The 24,269-nt window shown below is 43.2% G+C and overlaps 1 protein-coding gene across 2 annotated transcripts in view; it reads left to right on the forward strand.

Annotated features, from left to right (window-relative positions):
* The first annotated feature begins 1,581 nt into the window (after nt 1-1,581).
* Nucleotides 1,582-24,269, forward strand: part of LOC125638118 (transmembrane protein 263-B) — a 308,802-nt gene continuing 286,114 nt past the window's right edge. The window contains exon 1 of one of the 2 annotated variants that reach the window (XM_075129544.1): nt 1,582-1,739. Coding sequence is in view for 1 of the 2 variants with exons in the window: in XM_048853433.2 (XP_048709390.1) it covers nt 1,734-1,739 (6 nt within the window). In the remaining variant the exon portion in view is untranslated. The remainder of the gene's footprint in view (nt 1,740-24,269) is intronic. The other variant, XM_048853433.2, reaches the window with a different exon arrangement.

Below are 24,269 nucleotides of genomic sequence, written 5' to 3' on the forward strand. Positions count from 1 at the left end.
TAATTTTTTCATAAACTTTATTAGTACATACATATGTCTGTGTCGTACTGGGGCGAAAAAAAAAGTTTATTTGAATAAGCACTTATCTGGGAGTGAGATCTAAAGTATTTGCTACACCTAGTAAAGCAGTAGATCACTCTCCCTCAGGAGCAAGAGAGAAGCAGGAAGTAAGTGTCACAGATCACCCCCAGACTCACAAAATCCTCCCTGAGAGACACTTCCTTTACAGGGCTCTTTTTCTGGGTGATGCAGCTCTGTGCCACTCTATACTCAGGATATTCAGTAAATGCTCAATCTGGCCCTAAATGTTTACACAATCTGAGACCAACAGAAATATTTCAAAAAAAGAAAAGGAGTACTTGTGGCACTTTAGAGACTTGCAAAAGCTTATGCTCAAATAAATTTGTTAGTCTCTAAGGTGTTACAAGTACTCCTTTTCTTTTTGCGAATACAGACTAACACGGCTGTTACTCTGAAACCTGAGAAATATTTCCGTAAGAATGTTTTCAAAATAATTTTAATAGAAAGGGTTTAATTTTTATTTTAACAACTGACTGTTCCCCTGTTATGTGAAACCAAGCTTACATGTGTATGGGCAGGGAGAATGGTGAAGTTCTTTACGGTAATGGGCAATGGGGGGGATTTTGGAGGAAAGATCTGAGCAGATCAATTCTAAATATTTTTTGTCAAAGTTGGTGGTTGGAGTTGTCAGAGATGTGAGTCTGAACAAGGGATGAGATCCCAAATTTCAGCACCACAAAAGACAATGCTTTCAGTTATATTACAGATAATGAATGTATGTTGTAAACCAGCCTAATTAGACTGAGATATGAAAATAAGAGATTATTGTTGATACTGTGCTTAGGCAGGCATGCCTTGTTGGATTTCTCACCATTTACTAAGGGTAACCATTGGTCTGAAGCAGTGTGGCCATTTGTCTGTTCTTAAAGTTTGTGAAATTCTTTGAAAATTAAGGGGACTGTGTAAGGGCAACAACTGCTAAGGGTAAAATGCAGTTTAGCATGCCCTCACTCCTGTGGGATAGCACATCTCAAAATCCCATTGGCCCTGACAGCATGTAACCATTACATGGAGAGACCTCCATGGGTTTACTATGATTTATTGCTGAGTGATAGAGGCGACTGGGCAGGAAGGCAGAAGGCTAGTGGATGGCCAGGGAAGGTTGCGAGTGGATAAACCTTCAGTGCCAACTACCTCTGATGCTGTTTCTTACTGCACGTCATCCCCTCACCCCACAAGCTCCCCAGACTCTATGGCGGGGCAGGAATGGGAAGCTGATGTGTCCAAAAGCATAAGGCAAGGAAAGGGGGTGGCAGACGAGGTGTGCTGGATGCAATGACAAAGGGGGAACTCAAGATCTGAGGGGGAAGAACTGGAGGGGGGAGCTATTCACTCCCAGGAGTGACGGAGCCCGTGCCCCGGGGGGCGTGTTCAGGGGGCAGTGTGCGGAAGAAGCTCCTGCCCAAGGCGCCAGTGTTTGATGACAGCGCCTCTACCACTCCCCCCACCCCCCCCAAGATGGCGGCGCCAGGCAACCTGCCCGGCCACAGCGTTTCCGGTTCCGGCCGGGTTGCCATGGCGCTCTGTCCCGCCCCCCGCTCTGTGTTTACATCGGGCAGGAGGAGCCGGGGACTCCGCAGCCGTCGCGTCCCGCTCCGTGCGCTGTAGCGCTCCATCCGCCTCGAGCTGCGGGAGGGCAAGAGCGCGCCGGCATGAAGGTGAGTAGGGGGCTCCGCCCCCTCCCCGGGGAGGGGCTGGGAGTGGAGGGCTCGCTCAGCTCGCAGCCTTGGGGACAGGGGTGGGTGTCGCCGCCTCCTTGGCTGGGCAGCAGGCGGGCTCCGGGAGTGGGGGGCTCACACTCCGCGCGGGGGCCACCTGTAGAGGGGGGAAGAGCAGAATGCGGGGAGCGAAGGCCCGTCTCCCCCCCCCCCCAGGCTATCTGGGGAGCAAGGAGCGGTGAGGGGCATTCCTGGAGGGGCCTCCCTCCACCTGCAGCTGCAGGCAGTGAGGGTGCCTCTGGTTAATGGCACTATGTGCTTGCTTTTGCCTGATTTAGGAAGCGTGGGATGGTGTCAGTGATGGGCAGGGCCCTGGGAGTCTGTTGTATGTCATCAATTTATTATCATTGCCGCTAATCAGTCTGGGGCGCGTAAAGGAGCGAAGTGGGTTGAAAAGTGGATCAGCTTTGCAGGGCGGTCTTTTGTGGAGCACCGGTTGTGCTACTCTTGCTGTACAAAATGCAGGTAAAGACACGGATCTTGCCTCATGAAGCTTACAGTCTCTGGATTGTAGCCTCCCTTTTATTGGGCTTTAATTCATCTATTCTTTCCCACTGTCTTTTCGTTAATCTTCTAGACGTGACATTTAAATAATGCCTTCCATCTGGGGAACTCAGCAGACTTTTTGAAAACTAGGTATACTTGGGTCACATCATCTATCAATGGAATGTGTGTGAGCACCTTTTGGGTGGGACATGGTCACTCTTAAACAGTTCACAGTAATGCTACCTAACAGTTTAAGACAGGAAAGAAAGAAGGAAAAATCCCACATTCACTTGACATTGCAGGAAAATGTAAGGTAGGCAAAATGTAGCCCAAAATGATATGGGACTAGGATTCCACGATTAACACACCTATTCTTGAAGGATGGGATCTTCAACAAATGGTCAGGTTCTCATCTTTATGACTCATCTTTAGGAGTTCTCTTAAAATCAATCCTTGCCACTACAGCTCCTCTAACTTTGTGCTAAATCAGTACTAATTCAGGAGGCTAAATTACTAGTGCAGTTTTTTGTATTGTGCTTGATTTTTTTTTCTTTGTCAGTAACCCATCCGAGTAACTGACGAGGTTTGATTATGCTTACTTTATAACCTCTGAGGAGATCATTCTAAGCTGATATGGCAGCAAATGGCCAAGAAACATGCAAGTGTCAATTGTCTTCTTTCTCCCTCGTTGTCAGTTACTGCTTGGGTATGGGGAAGAACAGAGGTATTTGTATTTGATGCTATAGAAATTAAAGTTTCTAGAGCCCTCTAGTTTGGTGTGATTTGTTCTATTGGTTTTGCATAATGTTGCCTCTTGAACAAGATTACTGTCTAGTGGGGAAGAAAGGAAGACTGATTTATTTTAGGCTCTTCACTGAAAACAGGACTAGCTAGGAGGTCGAATAAGGTTTGTCTTTGCTTCTTTACCCCTTTCCTATGTTCCTGTTTCCCTGGGAAGGGACTCCCCTGCTTTTCCTACTACCTCCTGCAAAGAGTTGTGTGGACAATCTTTCCATCGGTTCTTTAAAAGTCCTCCACCTCCAGGAATAGCTCCAGTGTCTGCATCTCCCCGCCCCCACCTCTCCCTTAGCCTTTCCAAACAGCTGGAATGAAATTGACACTGTTGTTGCCAGTTTCATGGGTGTCCTAGGGCTCTCAATAGCAATGGGCTAACCAAAGTCATGCCAATTTGACTTTCTGGATGCTTGGGAACCTTATGTGCAGTGGTCAAGGCAGGCATTCTAGCTGCCTGGGTTGTAAAAACAGCACTGTATCAGTTCTGATTTGGAAATGTTATCTTCACAGTACCCTGAAAAGTGACTAAAAACAGGATTGTGGATTTCAGGTTCATTATCTCTGAATGACTTTGTGTCAGATATGCTCTATTTACAAGCACAACCGACTTTCCTAACTATCATCTCTGCAGACTCAATCTGGCATCAAGCAGAGTTCTCACCTTCTCATGCATCTTTCCCAGCAATAAAGGTTGTGTTGGCCAAATCAGACTGTAAACTATTTGGGGAAGGGACTACATGTTTTCCTTTGTGTTTTGTACAGGACCTAGGACAATGGGGGATTAGCCACTACTGTAATGTAAGTCACTATTCGGAGCTCGTACTTCAACCTATGTATCCAGTTTACCCCATTTTCCATAGTGTGTGCCCTTAGGAACACTTATGCTGTTTGTGGCTGTGCACTGGTGTCACTGACTGGAACATTATTAACGATTATCCTGATGCACAAGCTTAGTCTTGCAGAGCCAACACAGCTAACAGAAGTTTAAAAAAAAAAAAAGGCAATAAAGATTTATTTTAGTCCCTAAAGTCAGAAGAGATGACTGATATACACAGTAAGCACAACTCTGCAGTAAGAAGGGCCATTTTTATTTATATATCTCTCTCTCTCTATATATATATATTATAATCAGAGGCTAAATGCAACTTGTTCTTAAATTATGCAGAAATTGATGTTTTAGCCTAATTCTTCATACCACATACACAGTCTTACAAAAGAAAGTTTGCTATTTGCCAGTGTGTGGAGTGGTTTTTTTTTTTTTTCCCACCCCACCCCTCCCCTGACACTAAGGGATTTTTCTGCCTCTGAATGCTTGTTACTCCAGGCTAAAAAGAATCCTATGGCAGCATGGGACAACCAAAAATCCATTCCAAGCAAATGTAATTAAACTACTTAATGCATCTGGAAAAGTTGCTGAGTTATCTTTAAAACCAAAACCAAAACCCATTGAAGTGCTTGCTGAACAACACATTCATCTGAGGCTGAAAATAAAAAGATTTCCTGCAGGCACCATTTCCTTGAACAAAGAAGAAATGGATAATTTTCCTGATATGCCTATTACTTTTTCTAAATTCTTCCTGTCTCCACTTAGTTGTGCACTTTACTGCACTTTGGTGAGAATGCTCATGGCCTATCTTATGTGGGCTCATCCCAAAGGGAATTTGGTTAGATCTTTTTGTACAACCTTCTTTATGTAATTACTCATGCATATGGTTCATGACCATAATAAGGTAGGTGCCTGCCCATTTTCCGTATGTGGCATTCCAAGTGTCTGTAATTTTGCTTCTGATCAGTGACCTAAGCATTTATATCAGTCAATTTCTTAATAAATCATATATGTCAATGTGATCTAACTACCTAGTTACAATATTGCAAATGCCCCCAAACAGTCCCCTTATTTCAAAATAACTTCCATAAGCTTGCAAAGTGCCTGTCCTTCTGTGTTCATTTGTTTGTTACACAGAATGAAAAGGCATAATTTGTGACCTTGGGTTAAACCCTTGGGCCTTGTTTAGTTCACCTAAATTCAGTCCTTAGCATAAGCCGATCACACTAGGCCTCACATTAATAAAACAGCCTTTTATATCCCAGCAAAACCTAACAATGCAATTATTTGTGTCCTCCTACTTGCCCTCAGCGTATTTCGACCTGATAGCAATTAAAACCTATCAATATTATATGCCTATAGTGTTATTACAAAGGTATGACAGGGTCATAGGTCAACATCATTTTCAATCTTACATCTGAGCAATCGGTCAGTCAACCCACCTAGGATTTTTAAGTGCAGAACTGATCAGCAGTTTGTGGAATGGATCTGTACTATACATACCTCTGCAGTATGCCTCACCTTCTGAGACAATCACATGTTGGGAGTTTTTCTGAGACTTCTTTCCACTTGTCTTTTTAAGAGCTCGGTTTGACTTCAGCCTTTGTGACTTACGTATTTTATTTGGCATACAGCAGTGCTATGCTGAGTTGATTAGACTCAAACTGCAGTGGGGTTGGATGCAGGGTACATCACCGCTCCAAAGTTACATAGAAATCCTCTCTCTTTATATTCATTGCATTCACTATGTATTGCATCACGCTTTTGAATTGGTTTTGTTACTTTGCAGGAACCATTCCCTGTGCAGCACATGCCGTCCATGATTCAACTTTGTTTTTAGCTCATCTCTACATTACTAACTTACTTTGTCCCTTGTTGTCTAGTTCATAATAAATAGTTCTCTGAGAGTTCTCCCTCTTATCTTAACTGACTCAAGCATTTTGTCGTTTTTAGCCTACTGTCCTATTTACTTCTCTTACTTGGCACAAATGTCTTGTTTTCAGGCTCATGATTCATTTACCTCCCTAATCCTATCTTCCAAAGAATGAGGCCTCCCCCGATGTATTAATTACATATGTCAGGTCAAAACTTAGCTACATCATGCAAGATTAAAGTTCTGAAAACAATATCTTCCCCCTCCTGGTTTATTAACAAGCCAAACGTATCAGAAACACTTGTATCAGGAACCTCTCCCCCACAATGCTGTTTCCTCTGTCTTCCCCATTCTTCACTCATGCTTGCAAATAGCCTTTCTTGCCTTATACCAGCATCTCACAAGCTGTAGCTCCTACATCCAAGGATAGTAAGGAGTTACAGGCGATCATTGTCCCTCTGGAGGTACCTAGAGAGACCTCACCATATTTGCCCACCCTGTGGAGAGAGAGAGAGACTGCTCTTCTTAGGTCCCTTCATGCTGAGGCTTTGATTTTATTGTACTTGTTCCCAGCCTACTGTTCTCATGGAGGCTAGGCTAGAAATCTAAAAACTCCCTTAACCTGGAGCATAGCGGGGAATAAGGCATATGTTGTACCTGGGAAGTGAATCCTTCTACATGGTCAAGATCACATTGTGGTATATGTGTGTTATGAGGTAAAAGAAAAATTGGGACAACCTTAATTTGTTGACCAACAGGAAAAAAACAGGTTTAAGTTTTCTTTGAACAAGTCACCTTACCTATTCTTTTCAAACTTTTTTTTTAACCTTTTCATCTCCAGACTAAGTCTATTTTAAATATTTTCTTCCAGTTTCCTACTTCACTGTTCCATTTGGTAGATGATTCTCTGTATCTTGGAGGTTTCTGTGGTTCACCCTACCAAAATATTGTATGTGTAGTATTTTTTTTACACTGTCTTCCGTATCATACTTCAGGGGGAATTCTGCACCAAAAATTTTAAACTTCTGCGCACAATATTTTCAAATTCTGCATATTTTATTTGTCAAAATAACACCATATAATACCTGTTGGCAAGTATGTCTGTAACAATACAGACAACAAAAAAGATTCAGCTAATGGTTTTTGACATAGATTCTTTATTATGCATCTTAATACAGAACTCTGAGTAATAATTCATTTAAACTTCAATACAGAACCGTATTTCCTGCACCCCTCAGAAGCAGTGCAAAGGCTTGGGGGAGTCAGAGGTAATGGAGGAATTGAGGGAGAGGGAAGTAATTGCTGGGAAAGAGCCTGGATTTGAACTTGGAGGGTTGTTGGGTATGGGTGGGAATAGTATGGAACAGTTTCTTTTTGGGGGGGGGCAGGGAGGGATTGTTAGGGAGCTTCCCCCATGCAGACCCTGGCTGACCCCTAGCCTCTCCCATTCAGTCAAGCACACCTGCCCCTGTCCCCATGTGTCCTTGCACCCCCTGTTCTACATGTGTCCCTCCACCCCCACAGACACCTACTTCTCCTGCCCCCATGTGTCTCTGTGCACCCACTCAGCCAGCCCCTCACCATGTGGCCCTGTGCCTTCCTCCCCCTTGTGGTCCTGTGCCTCCACTCCCATTCACGCTGTCTCCCCATAGTCTGTCTCCTGACCCAGCCTGACAGGTGCTGTGAAGAAGGCAGGCTCTTTCTCTTCCCCAGCTGGTGGATAGCTGCTGCTCTGTTCTATCGCCACAGTACCCTCTGGTGGGCAAAAGGCAGAACTGCAGCAACTTTCCAGCAGAAGCTTTTTTCTGCACAAATATTAAAAATATGTATAGCTCATTCTTTATGTGCACACGCAGTGGCGCAGAATTCCCCCAGGAATAGTTATATTAATCCTACCTAGCAGAGCTGGTTTCTGGACCATTTAAATGAGAAGTATTCAGTCACGGAGCAACTGTTCTGTCCATCTATAGCCTGGAAATTAACTTGCCCTTCAACAGAAGCTTGTTTACAAACATTAAAGATTTTTCTTTCCCTATCATTCTAGCTGAACTCCAGCATGCTGGGAACCAACAACATTCACTCATAGCTTTTGATAAGGCTGTGTGTGTGTAAATAATACTGTTTAAAGCAAATGAGTTAAAAAGGCTTCGTTGCTATCTGCTTGTTTTTGTAAACTGACCTGTGGGAAAGATGAAATTGGCTTTGCTCTGCCAATGTACCCTGAAAGATGCATAAGACTTTTCTTAACCCCGCTCCCCTAATCAAGAAGGCTAAGGATTTATTTTGTCAGAGATTGACTGTCCAAAACAAAGAACTTTCAAACTTATTTTATTTCCAGTTTATTAATTATAGGGTGTGTTTACATGTTCAAAAACAAAAATATCTTGATGCAACGTGAATATACTGAGAGCTGCAAAGGGGCTTGTCACGGTTCCTTCCCCAGTCTGAACTCTAGGGTACAGATGTGGGAACCTACATGAAAACCTCCTAAGCTTACTTTTACCAGCTTAGGTTAAGACTTCCCCAAGTTACAAACTATTTTACCCGTGGACTTCCACTGCCACCACCAAACATTTATCTGGGTTTATTGGGAAAACGTAGTTTGGAAACGTCTTTCCCCCCAAAATCCTCCCAACCCTTGCACCCCACTTCCTGGGGAAGCTTTGGTAAAAATCCTCACCAATTTGCATAGGTGACCACAGACCCAAACCCTTGGATCTAAGAACAATGAAAAAGCATTCAGTTTTCTTACAAGAAGACTTTTAATAGAAGTAAAAAAGAATCACCTCTGTAAAATCAGGATGGTAAATACCTTACAGGGTAATTAGATTCAAAATATAGAGAATCCCTCTAGGCAAAACCTTAAGTTACAAAAGAGACACACAGACAAGAATATTCATTCTATTCAGCACAGCTATTTTCTCAGCCATTTAAAGAAATCATCATCTAACACATACCTAGAATTTAGTAAGTAATCTAGCTAAGACTCCATTCCTTGTTCTGTCTGCGGCAAAAGCATCACACAGACACACAGACCCTTTGTTTTTTTCCCTCCTCCCAGCTTTTGAAAGTACCTTGTCTCCTCATTGATCATTTTGGTCAGGTGCCAGCGAGGTTACCTTTAGCTTCCTAACCCTTTACAAGTGAGAGGATTTTTCCTCTGGCCAGGAGGGATTTTAAAGGGGTTTACCCTTCCCTTTATATTTATGACACGCCCCCCAAATCTCAGCTAGGGTGAAACGCTGGCTGGGATTTCTTCCTGGAGCTCTAGGAAAAAAAAGGAGTTAATAAGACACATGCACCTCTAAATATACTACCAAGTACATAAAGACTAGCAATATTTTCCACATCTCAAGGACAATTTTAACCAGTTGATTCTGGGAAACTTTCATGGGAGAGTGCATCAGCCACTTTGTTAGAAGCTCCTGAAATGTGTTGGATGTCGAAATCAAAATCTTAGAGAGCTAAACTCCACCGAATAAGTTTTTTGTTATTTCTCATGGCGGTATGAAGCCACTGTAGCGCAGCATGGTTGGTTTGCAGGTGGAAACACTGTCCCCAAACATATGGGCTTAGCTTTTCCAGAGCGTAGACAATGGTGTAACATTCTTTTTCACTGACTGACCAGTTGCTTTCCCCCTCAGACAGTTTTTTGCTGAGAAACACTACAGGGTGGAATTCTTGATCCGGTCCTTTCTGCATTAAAACTGCTCCCACACCATGCTCGGACGCATCTGTGGTTACTAGGAACGGTTTGTCAAAGTCTGGGGCCCTTAGTTCAGGGTCAGACATGAGTGTCGCTTTAAGCTGGTTAAAGGCCTTCTGACACTCTTCGGTCCACTGAACGGCATTTGGCTGTTTCTTTTTGGTTAGGTCTGTCAGTGGGGCGGTGATTTGGCTGTATTGCAGTACAAATCATCTGTAATAACTGGCCAAGCCTAAGAAGGATTGAACCTGTTTCTTTGACTTTGGGACAGGCCACTTTTGGATAGCATCCACTTTGGCCTGTAGGGGGCTGATATTTCCTTGACCCACCTGGTGTCCAAGGTAAGTCACTCTGTTTAGGTCTATTTGACACTTCTTAGCCTTAACCATTAGTCCTGCCTCCCTTATGCGCTCAAAGACTTTTTGTAGATGTTCCAGGTGTTCTGCCCAGGAATCCAAAAATATGGCCACATCATCAAGGTAGGCGACCGCATATTCTCCTAATCCCGCTAGGAGACCATCTACAAGTCTTTGGAAGGTGGCAGGTGCATTTCTCAGCCTGAAAGGGAGTACATTAAATTCATACATCCCGACATGTGTGGTGAAGGCTGACCTTTCCTTGGCGGATTCATCTAGCGGTACCTGCCAGTACCCCTTGGTTAAGTCCAAGGTAGAGATGAACTGGACCCGTCCCAGTTTCTCTAATAGTTCATCTGTGCGTGGCATTGGATAGTTGTCTGGGCGAGTTACAGCATTTAGCTTATGGTAGTCAACGCAAAAACGTATCTCCCCATCTGGTTTGGGAACTAGAACCACTGGAGATGCCCATGCACTTCCAGAGGGGCGGATTACACCCATCTGTAACATATCCTGGATCTCTCAGTCTATAGCAGTTTTAGCTTGAGGAGACACCCGGTAAGGTTGGCCTTTAATTGGGTGAGCATTACCTGTGTCAATGGAGTGGTATGCCCGTTCAGTTAGTCCTGGGGTGGCTGAGAACGTCAGCACGTAGCTAGTGCACAGCTCCTTGATCTGCTGTCGCTGCATACGCCCAAAGGTCATGGAGAGGTTCACCTCTTCCACACCACCAGCACTTTTCCCTTCGTAGTAGACACCTTCAGGCCACTCAGCATCGTCTTCTCCCTGGACTGTAAACTGACAAACCTTTAATTCTCTGGAATAAAAGGGCTTTAGAGAATTAACATGGTACACCTTAGGCTTTCGGTTGGAGGTGGGGAATGCTATGAGATAATTAACAGCTCCCAGGTGCTCCTGGACCGTGAATGGCCACAATGCTTCATTTTATGGGCCTGGAGTGCCTTTAAGACCATGACCTGGTCCCCTGCTTTGAAGGAACGCTCTGTGGCATGTTTATCATACCAGGCCTTTTTGCTCTTTTTGAGCATCCTGTAAGTTTTCTTTAGCAAGGGCTAAAGAGGTTCGGAGGGTGTTTTGTAGGTTGGTTACAAAGTCCAGAATGTTAGTTCCTGGAGAAGGTGTAAATCCCTCCCATTGCTGCTTCACCAACTGTAATGGCCCCTTAACCTCACAGCCATATACAAGTTAAAATGGTGAAAACCCTAAACTGGGATGTGGTATAGCTCTGTAGGCAAAGAGCAACTGCTGCAACACTAGGTCCCAATCATTGGAGTGCTCATTTACGAATTTACGTATCATGGCCCCCAAAGTTCCATTAAACTTCTCCACCATGCCATTTGTTTGATGGTGGTAAGGAGTGGCAACCAAGTGATTTACCCCATGAGCTTCCCAAAGGTTTTCCATAGTTCCTGCCAGGAAATTAGTTCCTGCATCTGTGAGGATGTCGGAGGGCCAACCTACCCTGGCAAAAATGTCTGCTAGTGCCTGGCACACACTTTTAGCCCTGGTGTTGCTTAGAGCTACTGCTTCCGGCCATCGGGTGGCAAAATCCATGAAAGTCAGTATGTACTGCTTTCCTCTGGGTGTCTTTTTTGGAAAAAGACCCAGAATATCCACAGCTACTCGCTGAAATGGAACTTCAGTGATGGGGAGTGGCTGGAGAGGGGCTGAAACTGGCTGAAGCGATCTCAGAACTGTTAGCAATTATATTCGAGAACTTATGGAAGATGGGTGAGGTCCCAGAAGGCTGGAGAAGGGCAAACATACCATCTGCCTTTCAAAAAAGGGAGACAAAGAGGAGCCGGGGAATTATAGACTAGTGAGTCTAACTTCGATACCTGGAAAGATACTGGAACAAATTATTAAACAATCAGTCTGTAAGCACCTAGGGGATAATGGGGTTATAAGTAATAACCAGCATGGGTTTGTCAACAACAAATCATGCCAAATGAACCTAATTTCCTTCTTTGCCAGAGTTACTGGCCTAGCGGATAGGGGGAACCAGTAGATGTGATATATTTTGATTTTTAGTAAGGCATTTGATACAATTCCACATGAAATTCTCATAATGGACTTAATCTGCAGCAAGAGAGATTTAGGTTAGGTATTAGGAAGAGCATTCTAGATAGAAAGGTAATTAAGCTCTGAACTAGGCTTTCAAGAGTGGTTGTGGAATCCACATCATTGGAAGTTTTAAGAAGAAATTGGGCAAACACATATCAGGCCTGTCTTAGGTTTACAGTGGACTGGACTACATGACCTCTGGAGGTCCCTTCCAGCCTTACATTTCTGTGATTCAGAGGATATTATGTACCAAAGAGCACCTAATGCCCTCTTTGTATGCAGCCCAGATCTTCATTGCTAGAACAACAGGTCCAATCTGACCCAGATTAGTAGTGATCAAAAGTTATCACTACCTGACAGGTCTTTAGTAGCTTGTGTGAAATAAATTGTTGGTTGGGGTTTACTTTCCAGTGGAAAGGTGTTTTCCTCACACAGCCTACCAGCACAGGTGTTAGTTTTAGCAAGAGAGAACAAAGATTCAATAGGCTATTGAAATGAAACTATCCTTACTGCCAGAAGCGGTCCTTGCAGGTTGGATTGAGGCCCATCGGTGGGGTGCAGTGTTGGAGAACCTTGCATCGCCACTGCCTATGATGCGCCTATTCTATAGATAAATAAAACTTCAGTCTGGAAGGCTCTGAATCTACCATTTGTGTGCAATACATCCACTTAAAAAAGCAACCCACCAAATTAGGAGTTCAGATTTGGGGTCAAAGCTACCCAGAAGGTCTCTGTGCAGAAGTCTTTGTTTAATTTGCTGCCTTTAGGAATAAGCATCCAGCCATCAAAAACACCAGTGCTTGTTGTTGTGTGATAAATAAAGCAGTCCACATTTTTGTCTACTGTGTTAGTTACCTGGGCCCCAATTCATAGAATCATGGAACTGGAAGGGACCTCGAGAGGTCATTTAGTCCAGTCCCCTGCACTCGTGGCAGGACTAATTATCTAGACCATTCCTGACAGGTGTTTGTCTAACCTGCTCTTAAAAATCTCAGATGATGGAGATTCCACAACCTCCATAGGCAATTTATTCCAGTGCTTAACCACCCTGACAGTTAGGAAGTTTTTCCTAATGTCCAACCTAAACCTCCCTTGCTGCAATTTATGCCCTTTGCTTCTTGTCCTATCCTCAGAGGTTAAGAAAAAAAAAATATTCCTCCTCCTTGTAACAACCTTGAACAATACTTGAAAACTATGTCCCCCTCAGTCTTCTCTGAAAACCCAATTTTTTCAATCTTCCCCCATAGGTCATGTTTTCTAGATCTTTAATCATTTTTGTTGCTCTTCTCTAGAGTCTCTCCAGTTTGTCCACACCCTTCCCGAAATGTGGCGCCCAGAACTGGACACAATACTCCAGTTGAGGCCTAATCAGCGCAGAGTAGAGCAGAAGAATTACTTTTCGTGTCTTGCTTACAACACTCCTGTTAATACATCCCAGAATGATGTTTGCTTTTTTTGCAGCAGCAGCGTTACACTGTTGACTCATATTTAGCTTGTGGTCCGCTATGACCCCCAGATCCCTTTCTGCAGTACTCCTTCTTAGGCAGTCATTTCCCATTTTGTGTGTGTGCTGCTGATTGTTCCCTCCTAAATGGAGTACTTTGCATTTGTCTTTATTGAATTTCATCCTATTAACTTTAGACCATTTCTCCAGTTTGTCCAGATCATTTTGAATTTTAATCCTATCTTCCAAACCACTTGCAATCCTTCCCAGCTTGGTATTTTCCACAAACTTTATAAGCGTATTCTCTATGCCATTATCTAAATCATTGATGAAGATATTGAACTGATCCCTGCAGGACCCCACTCGTTATGCCCTTCCACCATGACTGTGAACCACTGATAACTACTCTCTGGGAACGGGTTTCGAACCAGTTTTGCACTCCCCTTATAGTAACTCCAACTAGGTTTCATTTCCTTAGTTTGTTTATGAGAAGGTCATGCAAGACAGTATCAAAAGCTTTATTAAAGTTAAGATATACCACATCTACCACTTCCTCCCTATTGACAAGTCTTGTTACCCTGTCAAAGAAAGCTATCAGGTTGGTTTGACACGATTTGTTGTTGACAAATCCAAGCTAACTGTTACTTATCACCTTATTATCTTCTAGATGTTTGTAAATTGATTGCTTAATTATTTGCTCCATTATCTTTCCGGGTACAGAAATTAAGGTGACTAGTCTGTAATTCCCTGGATTGTCCTTATTTCCCTTTTTATAGGTGGGCACTATATTTGCCATTTTCCAGTCTTCTGAAATCTCTCTTATCTTCCATGACTTCTCAAAGATAATCGCTAATGGCTAAAAGAAAAGGAGTACTTGTGGCACCTTAGAGACTAACCAATTTATTTGAGCATGAGCTTTCGTGAGCTACAGCTCACTTCATCGGATGCTCATGCTCATGCTCAAATAAATTGGTTAGTCTCTAAGGTGCCACAAGTACTCCTTTTCTTTTTGCGAATACAGACTAACACGGCTGTTACTCTGAAACCTGTCGCTAATGGCTAAAAATATCTCCTCAGTCAGCTCCTTGATTATTCTCGGATGCATTTCATCAGGCCATGGTGACTTGAAGACCTCTAATTTTGTCCAAGTAATTTTTAACTTGTTCTTTCCCTTTTATAGCCTATTCTGATCCTATCTCATTTTCACTGGCATTCACTATGTTAGACGTCCAATCACTACCAACTTTCTTGGTGAAAACCGAAACAAAGAAGTCATTAAGCACCTCTGCCATTTCCACATTTTCTGTTGTTGTTTTTCCCCCTCATTGAGTAACGGGTCTACCCTGTCTTTGGTCTTCCTCTTGCTTCTAATGTATTTGTAGAATGTTTTCTTGTTACCCTTTATGTGTCTGGCTAGATTGAACTCGTTTTGTGCCTTGGCCTTTCTAATTTTGTCCCTACATACTTGTGTTTGTTTATATTCATCCTTTGTAATTTGACCTATTTTCTACTTCTTGTAGGACTTGTTTTTTTATTTTTAGATCATTTGAAGATCTCCTGGGTAAGCCAGGGTGGTCTCTTGCCATACTTCCTGTCTTTCCTACACAGTGGGGTAGTTTCTTCTCGTGCCCTTAATAATGTCTCTTTGAAAAACTGCCAACTGTCTTCTATTGGTTTTCCCCCTTACACTTGCTTCCCATGGGAATCTTACCTACCAACTCCCCGAGTTTGCTAAAGTCTTCCTTCTTGAAATCCATTGTCTTTATTTTGCTGTTCTCCCTCTTACCATTCCTTAGAATCATGAACTCTATCATTTCATGATCACTTTCATCTGAGCTGCCTTCCTCTTTCAAATTCTCAACCAGTTCCTTCCTGTTAGTCAAAATCAAATCTAGAACAGCCTCTCCCCTGGTAGCTGTCTCCACCTTCTGAAATAAAAAAAATTGTCTCCAATACATTCCAAGAACTTGTTGGATAATCTGTGCCCTGCTGTGTTGTTTTCCCAGCAGATGTCTGGGTAGTTCAAGTCCCCCATTACCACCAAGTCCTGTGCTTTGGATGATTTTGTTAGCTGTTTTTTAAAAAAAAGCCTCTTCCACCTCTTCTTCCTGGCTAGCTGTTTGTAGTATACCCTTACCCTGACATCACCCTTGTTTTTTACCCTGTTTATCCTTACCCAGAGACTTTCAACAAGTCTGTCTCCTGTTTCCATCTCAATCTCAGTCCAAGTATATACATTTTTAATATATAAGGCAACACCTCCTCCCTTTTTTCCCTGCCGGTCCTTCCTGAGCAAGCTGTACCCTTCGATACCAATATTCCAGTCATTACTATTATCCCACCAGGTCTTTGTCACAGTTATTTATTTACTAGCATTTTGAGTTCTTCCTGCTTATTCCCCATACTTCTTGCATTAGTATACAGACATCTAAGATACTGATTTGATTTCTCCCCCCCCCCCCCCCCCCCAGTTCTGTCTTCTCTCCTTTATCCCTGCTATAACAGCCCATGCTCCCCCCCACATTCCAAACCTTCTCCCAGGTCTCCATGTTCTTGACTTACCTGTGGGCTTTGGTCACCTGCCCCCTTCAAATCTAGTTTAAAGCCCTCATCACTAGGTTAGCTAGTCTGTATCCAAATATGCTCTTCCCCTTCCTCGATAGGTGGACCCCATTTCTGCTTAGCAGTCCTTCTTCTTCCTGAAACACCATCCTGTGGTCAAGGAAGGTACTTAAGTATGTGACTGTGCTAGGACTGCTCATATGCTTAAAGTTAAGCATCTGTTTAAGTACTTTCCTAAATCAATGCCTTAATGTGTGTATTCAAAAGTTTCTATAGTAAAAGTAGTCAAAGTATTGGTTAAACGTTAATTTTTTGGGGAGTGTGTGGGGAGCACAATTAATTACATGCACAGAAATCAGATCTTTCAAAAGTCAGTTACATGTGCCCAGTGTTGTTGTTTTCCCCTCAACATGGCTTCCTTGAGTTACTGAGAGTGAAACTGTAGCCCCATTGAAGCCCATAGGAGTTTTGCCCTTTGCTTCAGTGGGTGAAGGACTTCATTCTGAAACCCTGGGATGGCTGAGAAAATGATATTTGAATAAAGACCTGTATCTTTAAGTGAATGACTATTCATTGAACTAGTTCAGCTGAATTTCTTTTTCTGTGCACATCTCTCTGGGTGCACTTCACTGGAATGGCACTTGCTGATTTCATTAGGAAAATGAAGCACTGCATGTGTGCAATATTTCATCACGTCTAATTTCATATATTCAAATGGAGCAAAGATCATACTCATTGAGTGCTCTGTGCCTGCCAAGCTGGAAGTTTTTAAAACGAAATGTACTTTTTAGAATGTGTGGGGTTTTTTTGTTTTTGTTTTTTTAAACAGTGAAAACCATCCCATTTTCCAATTTTATTTCTGCCCTTCCCCCTCTTCCCCCCCTCCCCCCTTTAAGTCAAATATCTCAATGGATTGTCTTCTAGTATTTTCATAGCCATTCACTTTTTGGCTGTGGTAATACATGGAAAACATCAGTTCAAGAGGAAGCTTTTGGAGGGAGTAATACCTGTCTCTGTCTTTCTGATGTACCTATACAGCCAGGGGTGAAAGTAACATAAAGGACTTACTGATATGCTGGAGTCCTGAGTGGGAGCGTGGTCTCAACCGGAAGAGGCGTGGCCTCAACCTGAAGAGGCGATTTAAAGGCCTTGGGGCTCTGGCTGGGAGCCCTGGGGCCTTTAAATCACCCCACTGCAGAGGCGGCTGGGAGCCCCGGGGCTCAAGGGTGAAATAAAGAGCTCGGGGCTCCGGCTGCCGCAGAGCTCTAGACTTTATAAATCCCTGCTGCCCCGGAGCTCAGGTGGGGATTTAAAAGGCCCAGTGCTCCAGCCTCTGCGGGGAGCCCCTGCCCAAGCCCAGCTGCTGGAGCTCCAGAGGTGCTTTAAAGGGCCCGGGGCTCCCTGCAGTGGCAGGAGCCTCGGGCCCTTTAAATCACTGCCGGGGAAGTCGGTCCGGTCTGGCACTGCATACTGGCTCTTGCCAGCTTACTTTCACCTCTGTATACAGCCCTCATTGCCGTAGCATCTGAGGAGGTCAACATTTTTAATGTTTTTATCTTCACAACATCCCGGTGAGGTAGGAATGGGCTATTATGCCCATTTTACAGATGGGGTATTGAGGCATGGGGCAAATTTTCAAAGGCATTTAGGTGCCTAAAGATGGAGATAGTGGGAATTTTCAGAAGTGCCTAAGCAGATTAGGTACCTAACTCCCATTGAAATCAGGGGAACTTAGATGCCTAACCTTCTCAGGTGCCTTTGCAAATCCCATTAGGAACATTTCTGCATCTTCAGGCACCTAAATCCCTTGAAAATCTGGTCCAGAGAGACCCAACAACTTGCACAAGGTCACACAGGAGGTGTGTTTCAGAGCAGGGAATTGAACTCGGGTCTCTCAGTTCTAGGCTAGCACCCTAACCCATCCTCATCATATGTGATAAGTATAATATTAAACTGAACAGGAGGTCAAGGATGGATTGGACCCTACCTAACAACATCTGGTAAATGGAGTGTGTACATCTCTGAATCAAATTCACCCTTTGCAGATGACCAGTTGTGATGTTCTGCTCAGGACACCCAGAACTGTAAGACACTGTATTACCCAACTGCCTCAGTCTGATGTCCAGTAAAGCTCACTCTTACTATGTGTAAGCTTGCTGGTACATGAGTTTTTCTGTCTCTGCAGCAAACTCCTTGAGTCTTTGCCAGTTTAAGGCTTTGTCTACACTAGCACTTTTGTTGGCAAAACTTTTGTTGGTTGGGGTGTGAAAAAAAACCCCACCCCTGGACAAAAGTGCTAGTGTGGACAGCGCTATGTTGGAGGGAGATGCTCTCCCGCCAGCATGGCTACTGCCTGCTCGTCGGGGTAGTTGCATGGAGCAGCTACACAGGAGACCTTACAGTGATGTAGCTGCAGTGGTACAGCTGTGCTGCTGTAAGGTCCATAATGTAGACATAACCTTAACCTTGCTGTGCAGTTAACAGTCCGTGAACTCCAGTTCCCAAGTTCCCCAAAGATGTCTCCCTGCAGCGTCCAGTCCCTCTCACCGAACACTCTCACAGAAATTACTAAATGTGCTGCTTCTAACAAGACCGAGTACACATCAGGCTTTTGCTTGATAAATCCAATTACCAGGACCAGACAGGACTCATCCAAGCATTTTGAAGGAACTCAAATATAAAATTGCAGAACTATTAACTGTGGTATGTAACCTGTCATTTTAAATAATCTTCTGGACCAGATGACTGGAGGATAGCTAATGTGATGCCAATTTTTAAAAAAATGCTCCAGAGGCAATCCTGGCAATTGCAAGCTGGTAAACCTAACTTCAGTACCAGGCAAATTGGTTGAAACTATAGTAAAGAACAGAATTATCAGACATAGATGAACATGACGTGCTGGGAATCAGTATGACTTTTGTAAAGGGAAATCATGCCCCACTAATTTATTAGAATTCTCTGAGGGGGTCAACAAACGTGGACCAGGGTGATCCGGTGGATATAGTGTACTTGGACTATCAGGACGATTTTGACGAGGTACCTCACCAAAGGCTCTTAAGCAATGTAAGCAGTCATGGGATAAGAGGGAAGGTCCTCTCCTGGATCAGTAACTGGTTAAAAGACAGAAAACAAAGGGCAGGGATAAATGGTGAGGTTTCAGAATGGAGAGAGGTAAATAGTCATGTTCGCCAGGGGTCTGTACTGGAACAAGTGCTGTTCAACATATTCATTAATGATCTGGAAAAATGGGTAAACAGCGAGGTGGCAAAATGGGCAGAAAATAGAAAGTTACTTAAGACAGGTTTCAGAGTAACAGCCGTGTTAGTCTGTATTCGCAAAAAGAAAAGGAGTACTTGTGGCACCTTAGAGACTAACCAATTTATTTGAGCATAAGCTTTCGTGAGCTACAGCTCACTTCATCGGATGCATACTGTGGAGAGTGTAGAAGATCTTTTTATACACACAAAGCATGAAAAAATACCTCCCCCCACCCCACTCTCCTGCTGGTAATAGCTTATCTAAAAAGTGACCACTCTCCTTACAATGTGTATGATAATCAATCAAGGTGGGCCATTTCCAGCACAAATCCAGGGTTTAGCAAGAACGTCGGGGGGGGGGGGGGGGTTAGGAAAAAACAAGGGGAAATAGGTTACCTTGCATAATGACTTTGCCACTCCCAGTCTCTATTCAAGCCTAAGTTAATTGTATCCAATTTGCAAATGAATTCCAATTCAGCAGTCTCTCACTGGAGTCTGGATTTGAAGTTTTTTTTGTTGTAATATAGCAACTTTCATGTCTGTAATCGCGTGACCAGAGAGATTGAAGTGTTCTCCAACTGGTTTATGAATGTTATAATTCTTGACATCTGATTTGTGTCCATTAATTCTTTTACGTAGAGACTGTCCAGTTTGACCAATGTACATGGCAGAGGGGCTTTGCTAGCACATAATGGCATGTATCACATTGGTAGATGTGCAGGTGAACGAGCCTCTGATAGTGTGGCTGATGTGATTAGGCCCTAGGATGGTATCCCCTGAATAGATATGTGGGCACAGTTGGCAATGGGCTTTGTTGCAAGGATAGGTTCCTGGGTTAGTGGTTCTGTTGTGTGGTGTGTGGTTGCTGGTGAGTATTTGCTTCAGGTTGGGGGGCTGTCTGTAAGCAAGGACTGGCCTGTCTCCCAAGATTTGTGAGTGTTGGGTCATCCTTCAGGATAGGTTGTAGATCCTTAATAATGTGTTGGAGGGGTTTTAGTTGGGGGCTGAAGGTGACGGCTAGTGGCGTCCTGTTATTTTCTTTGTTAGGCCTGTCCTGTAGTAGGTGACTTCTGGGAACTCTTCTGGCTCTGTCAGTCTGTTTCAATACTCACCAGCAACCACATACCACACAACAGAACCACTAACCCAGGAACCTATCCTTGCAACAAAGCCCGTTGCCAACTGTGCCCACATATCTATTCAGGGGACACCATCACAGGGCCTAATCACATCAGCCACACTACCAGAGGCTCGTTCACCTGCACATCCACCAATGTGATATATGCCATCATGTGCTAGCAAAGCCCCTCTGCCATGTACATTGGTCAAACTGGACAGTCTCTACGTAAAAGAATAAATGGACACAAATCAGATGTCAAGAATTATAACATTCATAAACCAGTCGGAGAACACTTCAATCTCTCTGGTCACGCGATTACAGACATGAAAGTTGCTATATTACAACAAAAAAAACTTCAAATCCAGACTCCAGCGAGAGACTGCTGAATTGGAATTCATTTGCAAATTGGATACAATTAATTTAGGCTTGAATAGAGACTGGGAGTGGCGAAGTCATTATGCAAGGTAACCTATTTCCCCTTGTTTTTTCCTAACCCCCCCCCGCCAACGTTCTTGTTAAACCCTGGATTTGTGCTGGAAATGGCCCACCTTGATTATCATACACATTGTAAGGAGAGTGGTCACTTTTTAGATAAGCTATTACCAGCAGGAGAGTGGGGTGGGGGGAGGTATTTTTTCATGCTTTGTGTGTATAAAAAGATCTTCTACACTTTCCACAGTATGCATCAGATGAAGTGAGCTGTAGCTCACGAAAGCTTATGCTCAAATAAATTGGTTAGTCTCTAAGGTGCCACAAGTACTCCTTTTCTTTTTGGAAATACGTCTCTCAGGAGTTTGAAAAATCCACAGTGTAAATTCTCCTGTCTACCTAGCTACTGCCTCTTAGGGAGGTGGATTACGTATGCCGATGGGAGAAGCCCTCCCATCAGCATAGGTAGCATCTTCGTTGAAATGCTACAGCGGCATAGCTGCAATGGTGCAGTTGCGCCACTGCAGAGTCTAAAGTGTAGACAAGCTCTGAGAAGGTTCATAGTAAAACTCAGAATAAGTTTATTAACAAAGAACAGATTTAAGTGATACTAAGCAAGAGAAACAGACAGGTAAGCTTACAAACAAAACAAAACACAGTCTAAAATGTAATTTTAGTAAGTTATGATATTTTCCTAAGTAGTTTTCTTATGCACATCAAGTTACCAGCATCTCCATCCCTCCAGGCCAGGGGACCCACTGTTCACAGAATCAAAAGGTGCTATTCCCTTTGTTCCCTAAGTGATGGATAACTAAATGTCTGTTTGGTACCCGTATATTACCCAAAGTGCATTTGTCTCCAGCTCAAGAGCCAGGAAGGGTTCCTGGGGTACAGTGTCTCCTGTTGTGTTCACTAAACTGCTGCTTGTTAACTTGATAGCTTTGTTTACTATGTTCATAAATGCACTTTCATTGTTCTCAGCCAGTCATGGAGCCAATCAGACCGAGTAAATACACTTTCCTTTTGTCTAGGGCAGGCTTGGTTTATGCACTGTTCTTTAAAATGTGTTTGGGAGGCATATTTCCAGCACTCACACAACTGTTTGTACACAACCATACATGCATCACAAGTGATTTTTTTTTTCCTTTGGACTAGTATGTTACCAGTTTACATATGATACCTTACAATATGATACCTTTTTAGATACGTTGTATGACAACTGTGTGTTGGGGGTGTAGTGTGTGTCAGGCCTGTATGAGTTATGATCTGGTGGGCTGTTTGCCAGATGCCACTGAGGGGCTCCCAGGCTCAGACCAGCGCAAGGTCTATGTATCTCTATCTTGAGAGAGTAAGTGGGATTTAAGAGGTTCCTGGGCTTCTTGCTGGCCCTCTGACCTATGTTGAATTTCACCCTGGATGGTTTGGATTCACTGTTTTTTGAAGCTGGTTTCTTCTTCACTTTGCCTTTTTCTTGATATAATGGTACTGTGTCAGTCGGTTATCAAATCATTTCACTGAGACAGGCGAAATGGTGTATACCCTTGTTTTCAGCATTAGACACTTGCCAAGAGTGGGTCTTGTAAATTATTTAGTAGATTTTAAAGAAAATTTTAACTTTTATGTTATAAGTGGGCCTGACTTAATGTCTTCGGTAGAAAAATTATTACCTTTTCTGTTTTTCACGGCAACAGAACCACTCGGTATATTGAGCTGATGCTGTTGATAGGACATTGGAGATGGAAAAGCCTTTAGGTGCAATCCAGTCCATCCCCTCAGCTCCCTGGGTGGCCAAAGTAGGATTGATCTCTATTGTAATTTCAGAGGGGATTTATTTTGTCTTGTCCAGTTCAATTGTTTGTTTGAACAATGGGACTTTTGCAGTTTCCCTTGGGGAAACCAGATCTCATCAGTAAGAAAAGCGTAGACTAACTTTTCAGTTGTCATTTCATTCCATCCCTCCAGTTCACATGCCGAACAACTTCTCTCTCTGAAGTATTTACACCTTACAAATACCTCTAGATCTCAGAGATCTTCATTAGAGACACAAGGTGGGCAAAGTCTTGTCTTTTATTGGACCAACTTCTGTTGATGAGAGAGACGTGCTTTTGAGCTACACAGAGCTCTTCTTTAGATTTGGGAAATGCACCCAGAGTGTCACAGCTAAATCCAAGCTGGAACAAATTGTTTAGCATAAGTAGTTTATTTCAAGGGACTATTCAAAGTGAAGTGGCCCATTAACACCCCTTCAGTCCTGGGGATGGGAAGAAGGAAGGCAGAGGAGGGGGAAATAAAGGCAGCTTGGGGTGGGGCAGGGTTGGTAATGAGTTATAGATTTGAATTTCAATAATATATAACCCAGTAACAGGCAGCAAACCCTGCCAGAACAACAGATGCAAAATCTGCAGACGTCTCCATTGCTACAATGGTCAACACCCCCAACAACACACCTTTCAAGATCCTACACATGCCTATAACAACATCTAGTATGCTTCATCCAGTGCATTAAATGCCCCAACAGCAACCATGTGGGTAAAACCAGGCAATCACTATGCTCTCGAATGAATTCACACAGGAAAATAAGACAAAATCATCATATCAGCTGTGCTTTCACAAAGCAGTCTATATCTGATCTATCAATCTTCATCCTCAAAGGAAATATGCACAATACATTTAAAAAGATGAACCTCGGAGCTTAAGTTCATAACTCTGCTAAACACGAAAAATCATGGACTGAACACAGACGCTGGATTTATAGCTTATGACAACAACGTGTAACCCACTAACCCCCTTTTGGTCCTAAGACTGCAGTGGTGTTAATGGGCCACTCTACCTTGAATGATCCCTTACAGTATTTGCTAACTACTTATGCTAAACTAACTAAGCATTTAGTTGTGATGCTCTGAGTACCTTTCCCAGACCTGAAGTTCTGTGTGGCTCCTTAAGCGTGCCTCTCTCACCAACAGAAACTGGTCTAATAAAAGATATTACCTCACCCACCTTGTGTCTCTAATATCCTGGAACCAACATGGCTGCAACACTGTCACATAGCCAAGCTAGGCAATATGTTGGTCTTTTAAAAAAGATTATCATAATCATTTTTATTGACATCTTTTTGGTGTTGAGGTGTCCAGAGCTGTCTAGTGTTCTGGTGCTGTTGATTCGTCAGTGTCGTGTCTTGACTTGCAAAAAATGTAAAATTATAAATGAAATGTCACATTCAGCATTTCTATTTCGATACCCCTATCATGTGCTTGGGGGAATTATAATTCTGCAATTCAAATTCCCATTGGGCTGAAACCTGGCACAGAAGCTCTCATTATAACAGAACCTTGTTTTGTAAAATTAAAAACAAAACCTCCATCAAGAGACTTTTTCTTAAACCCAGATGAGTGCAAAAAAAAAAAAAATCCTAATTATGGTTACGGATCAGTTCTCACTTTCTGCAGAAAATCCAGCAGCTTTGGAAACCCCTCAGGTAAAGACATACAGTCAATAGGGTTGGCTGATCCAATGGCACTTTCCTATGGAATT

This window comes from Caretta caretta, chromosome 6, assembly GCF_965140235.1.
Source record: "Caretta caretta isolate rCarCar2 chromosome 6, rCarCar1.hap1, whole genome shotgun sequence".
Lineage (NCBI taxonomy): Eukaryota > Metazoa > Chordata > Testudines > Cheloniidae > Caretta > Caretta caretta.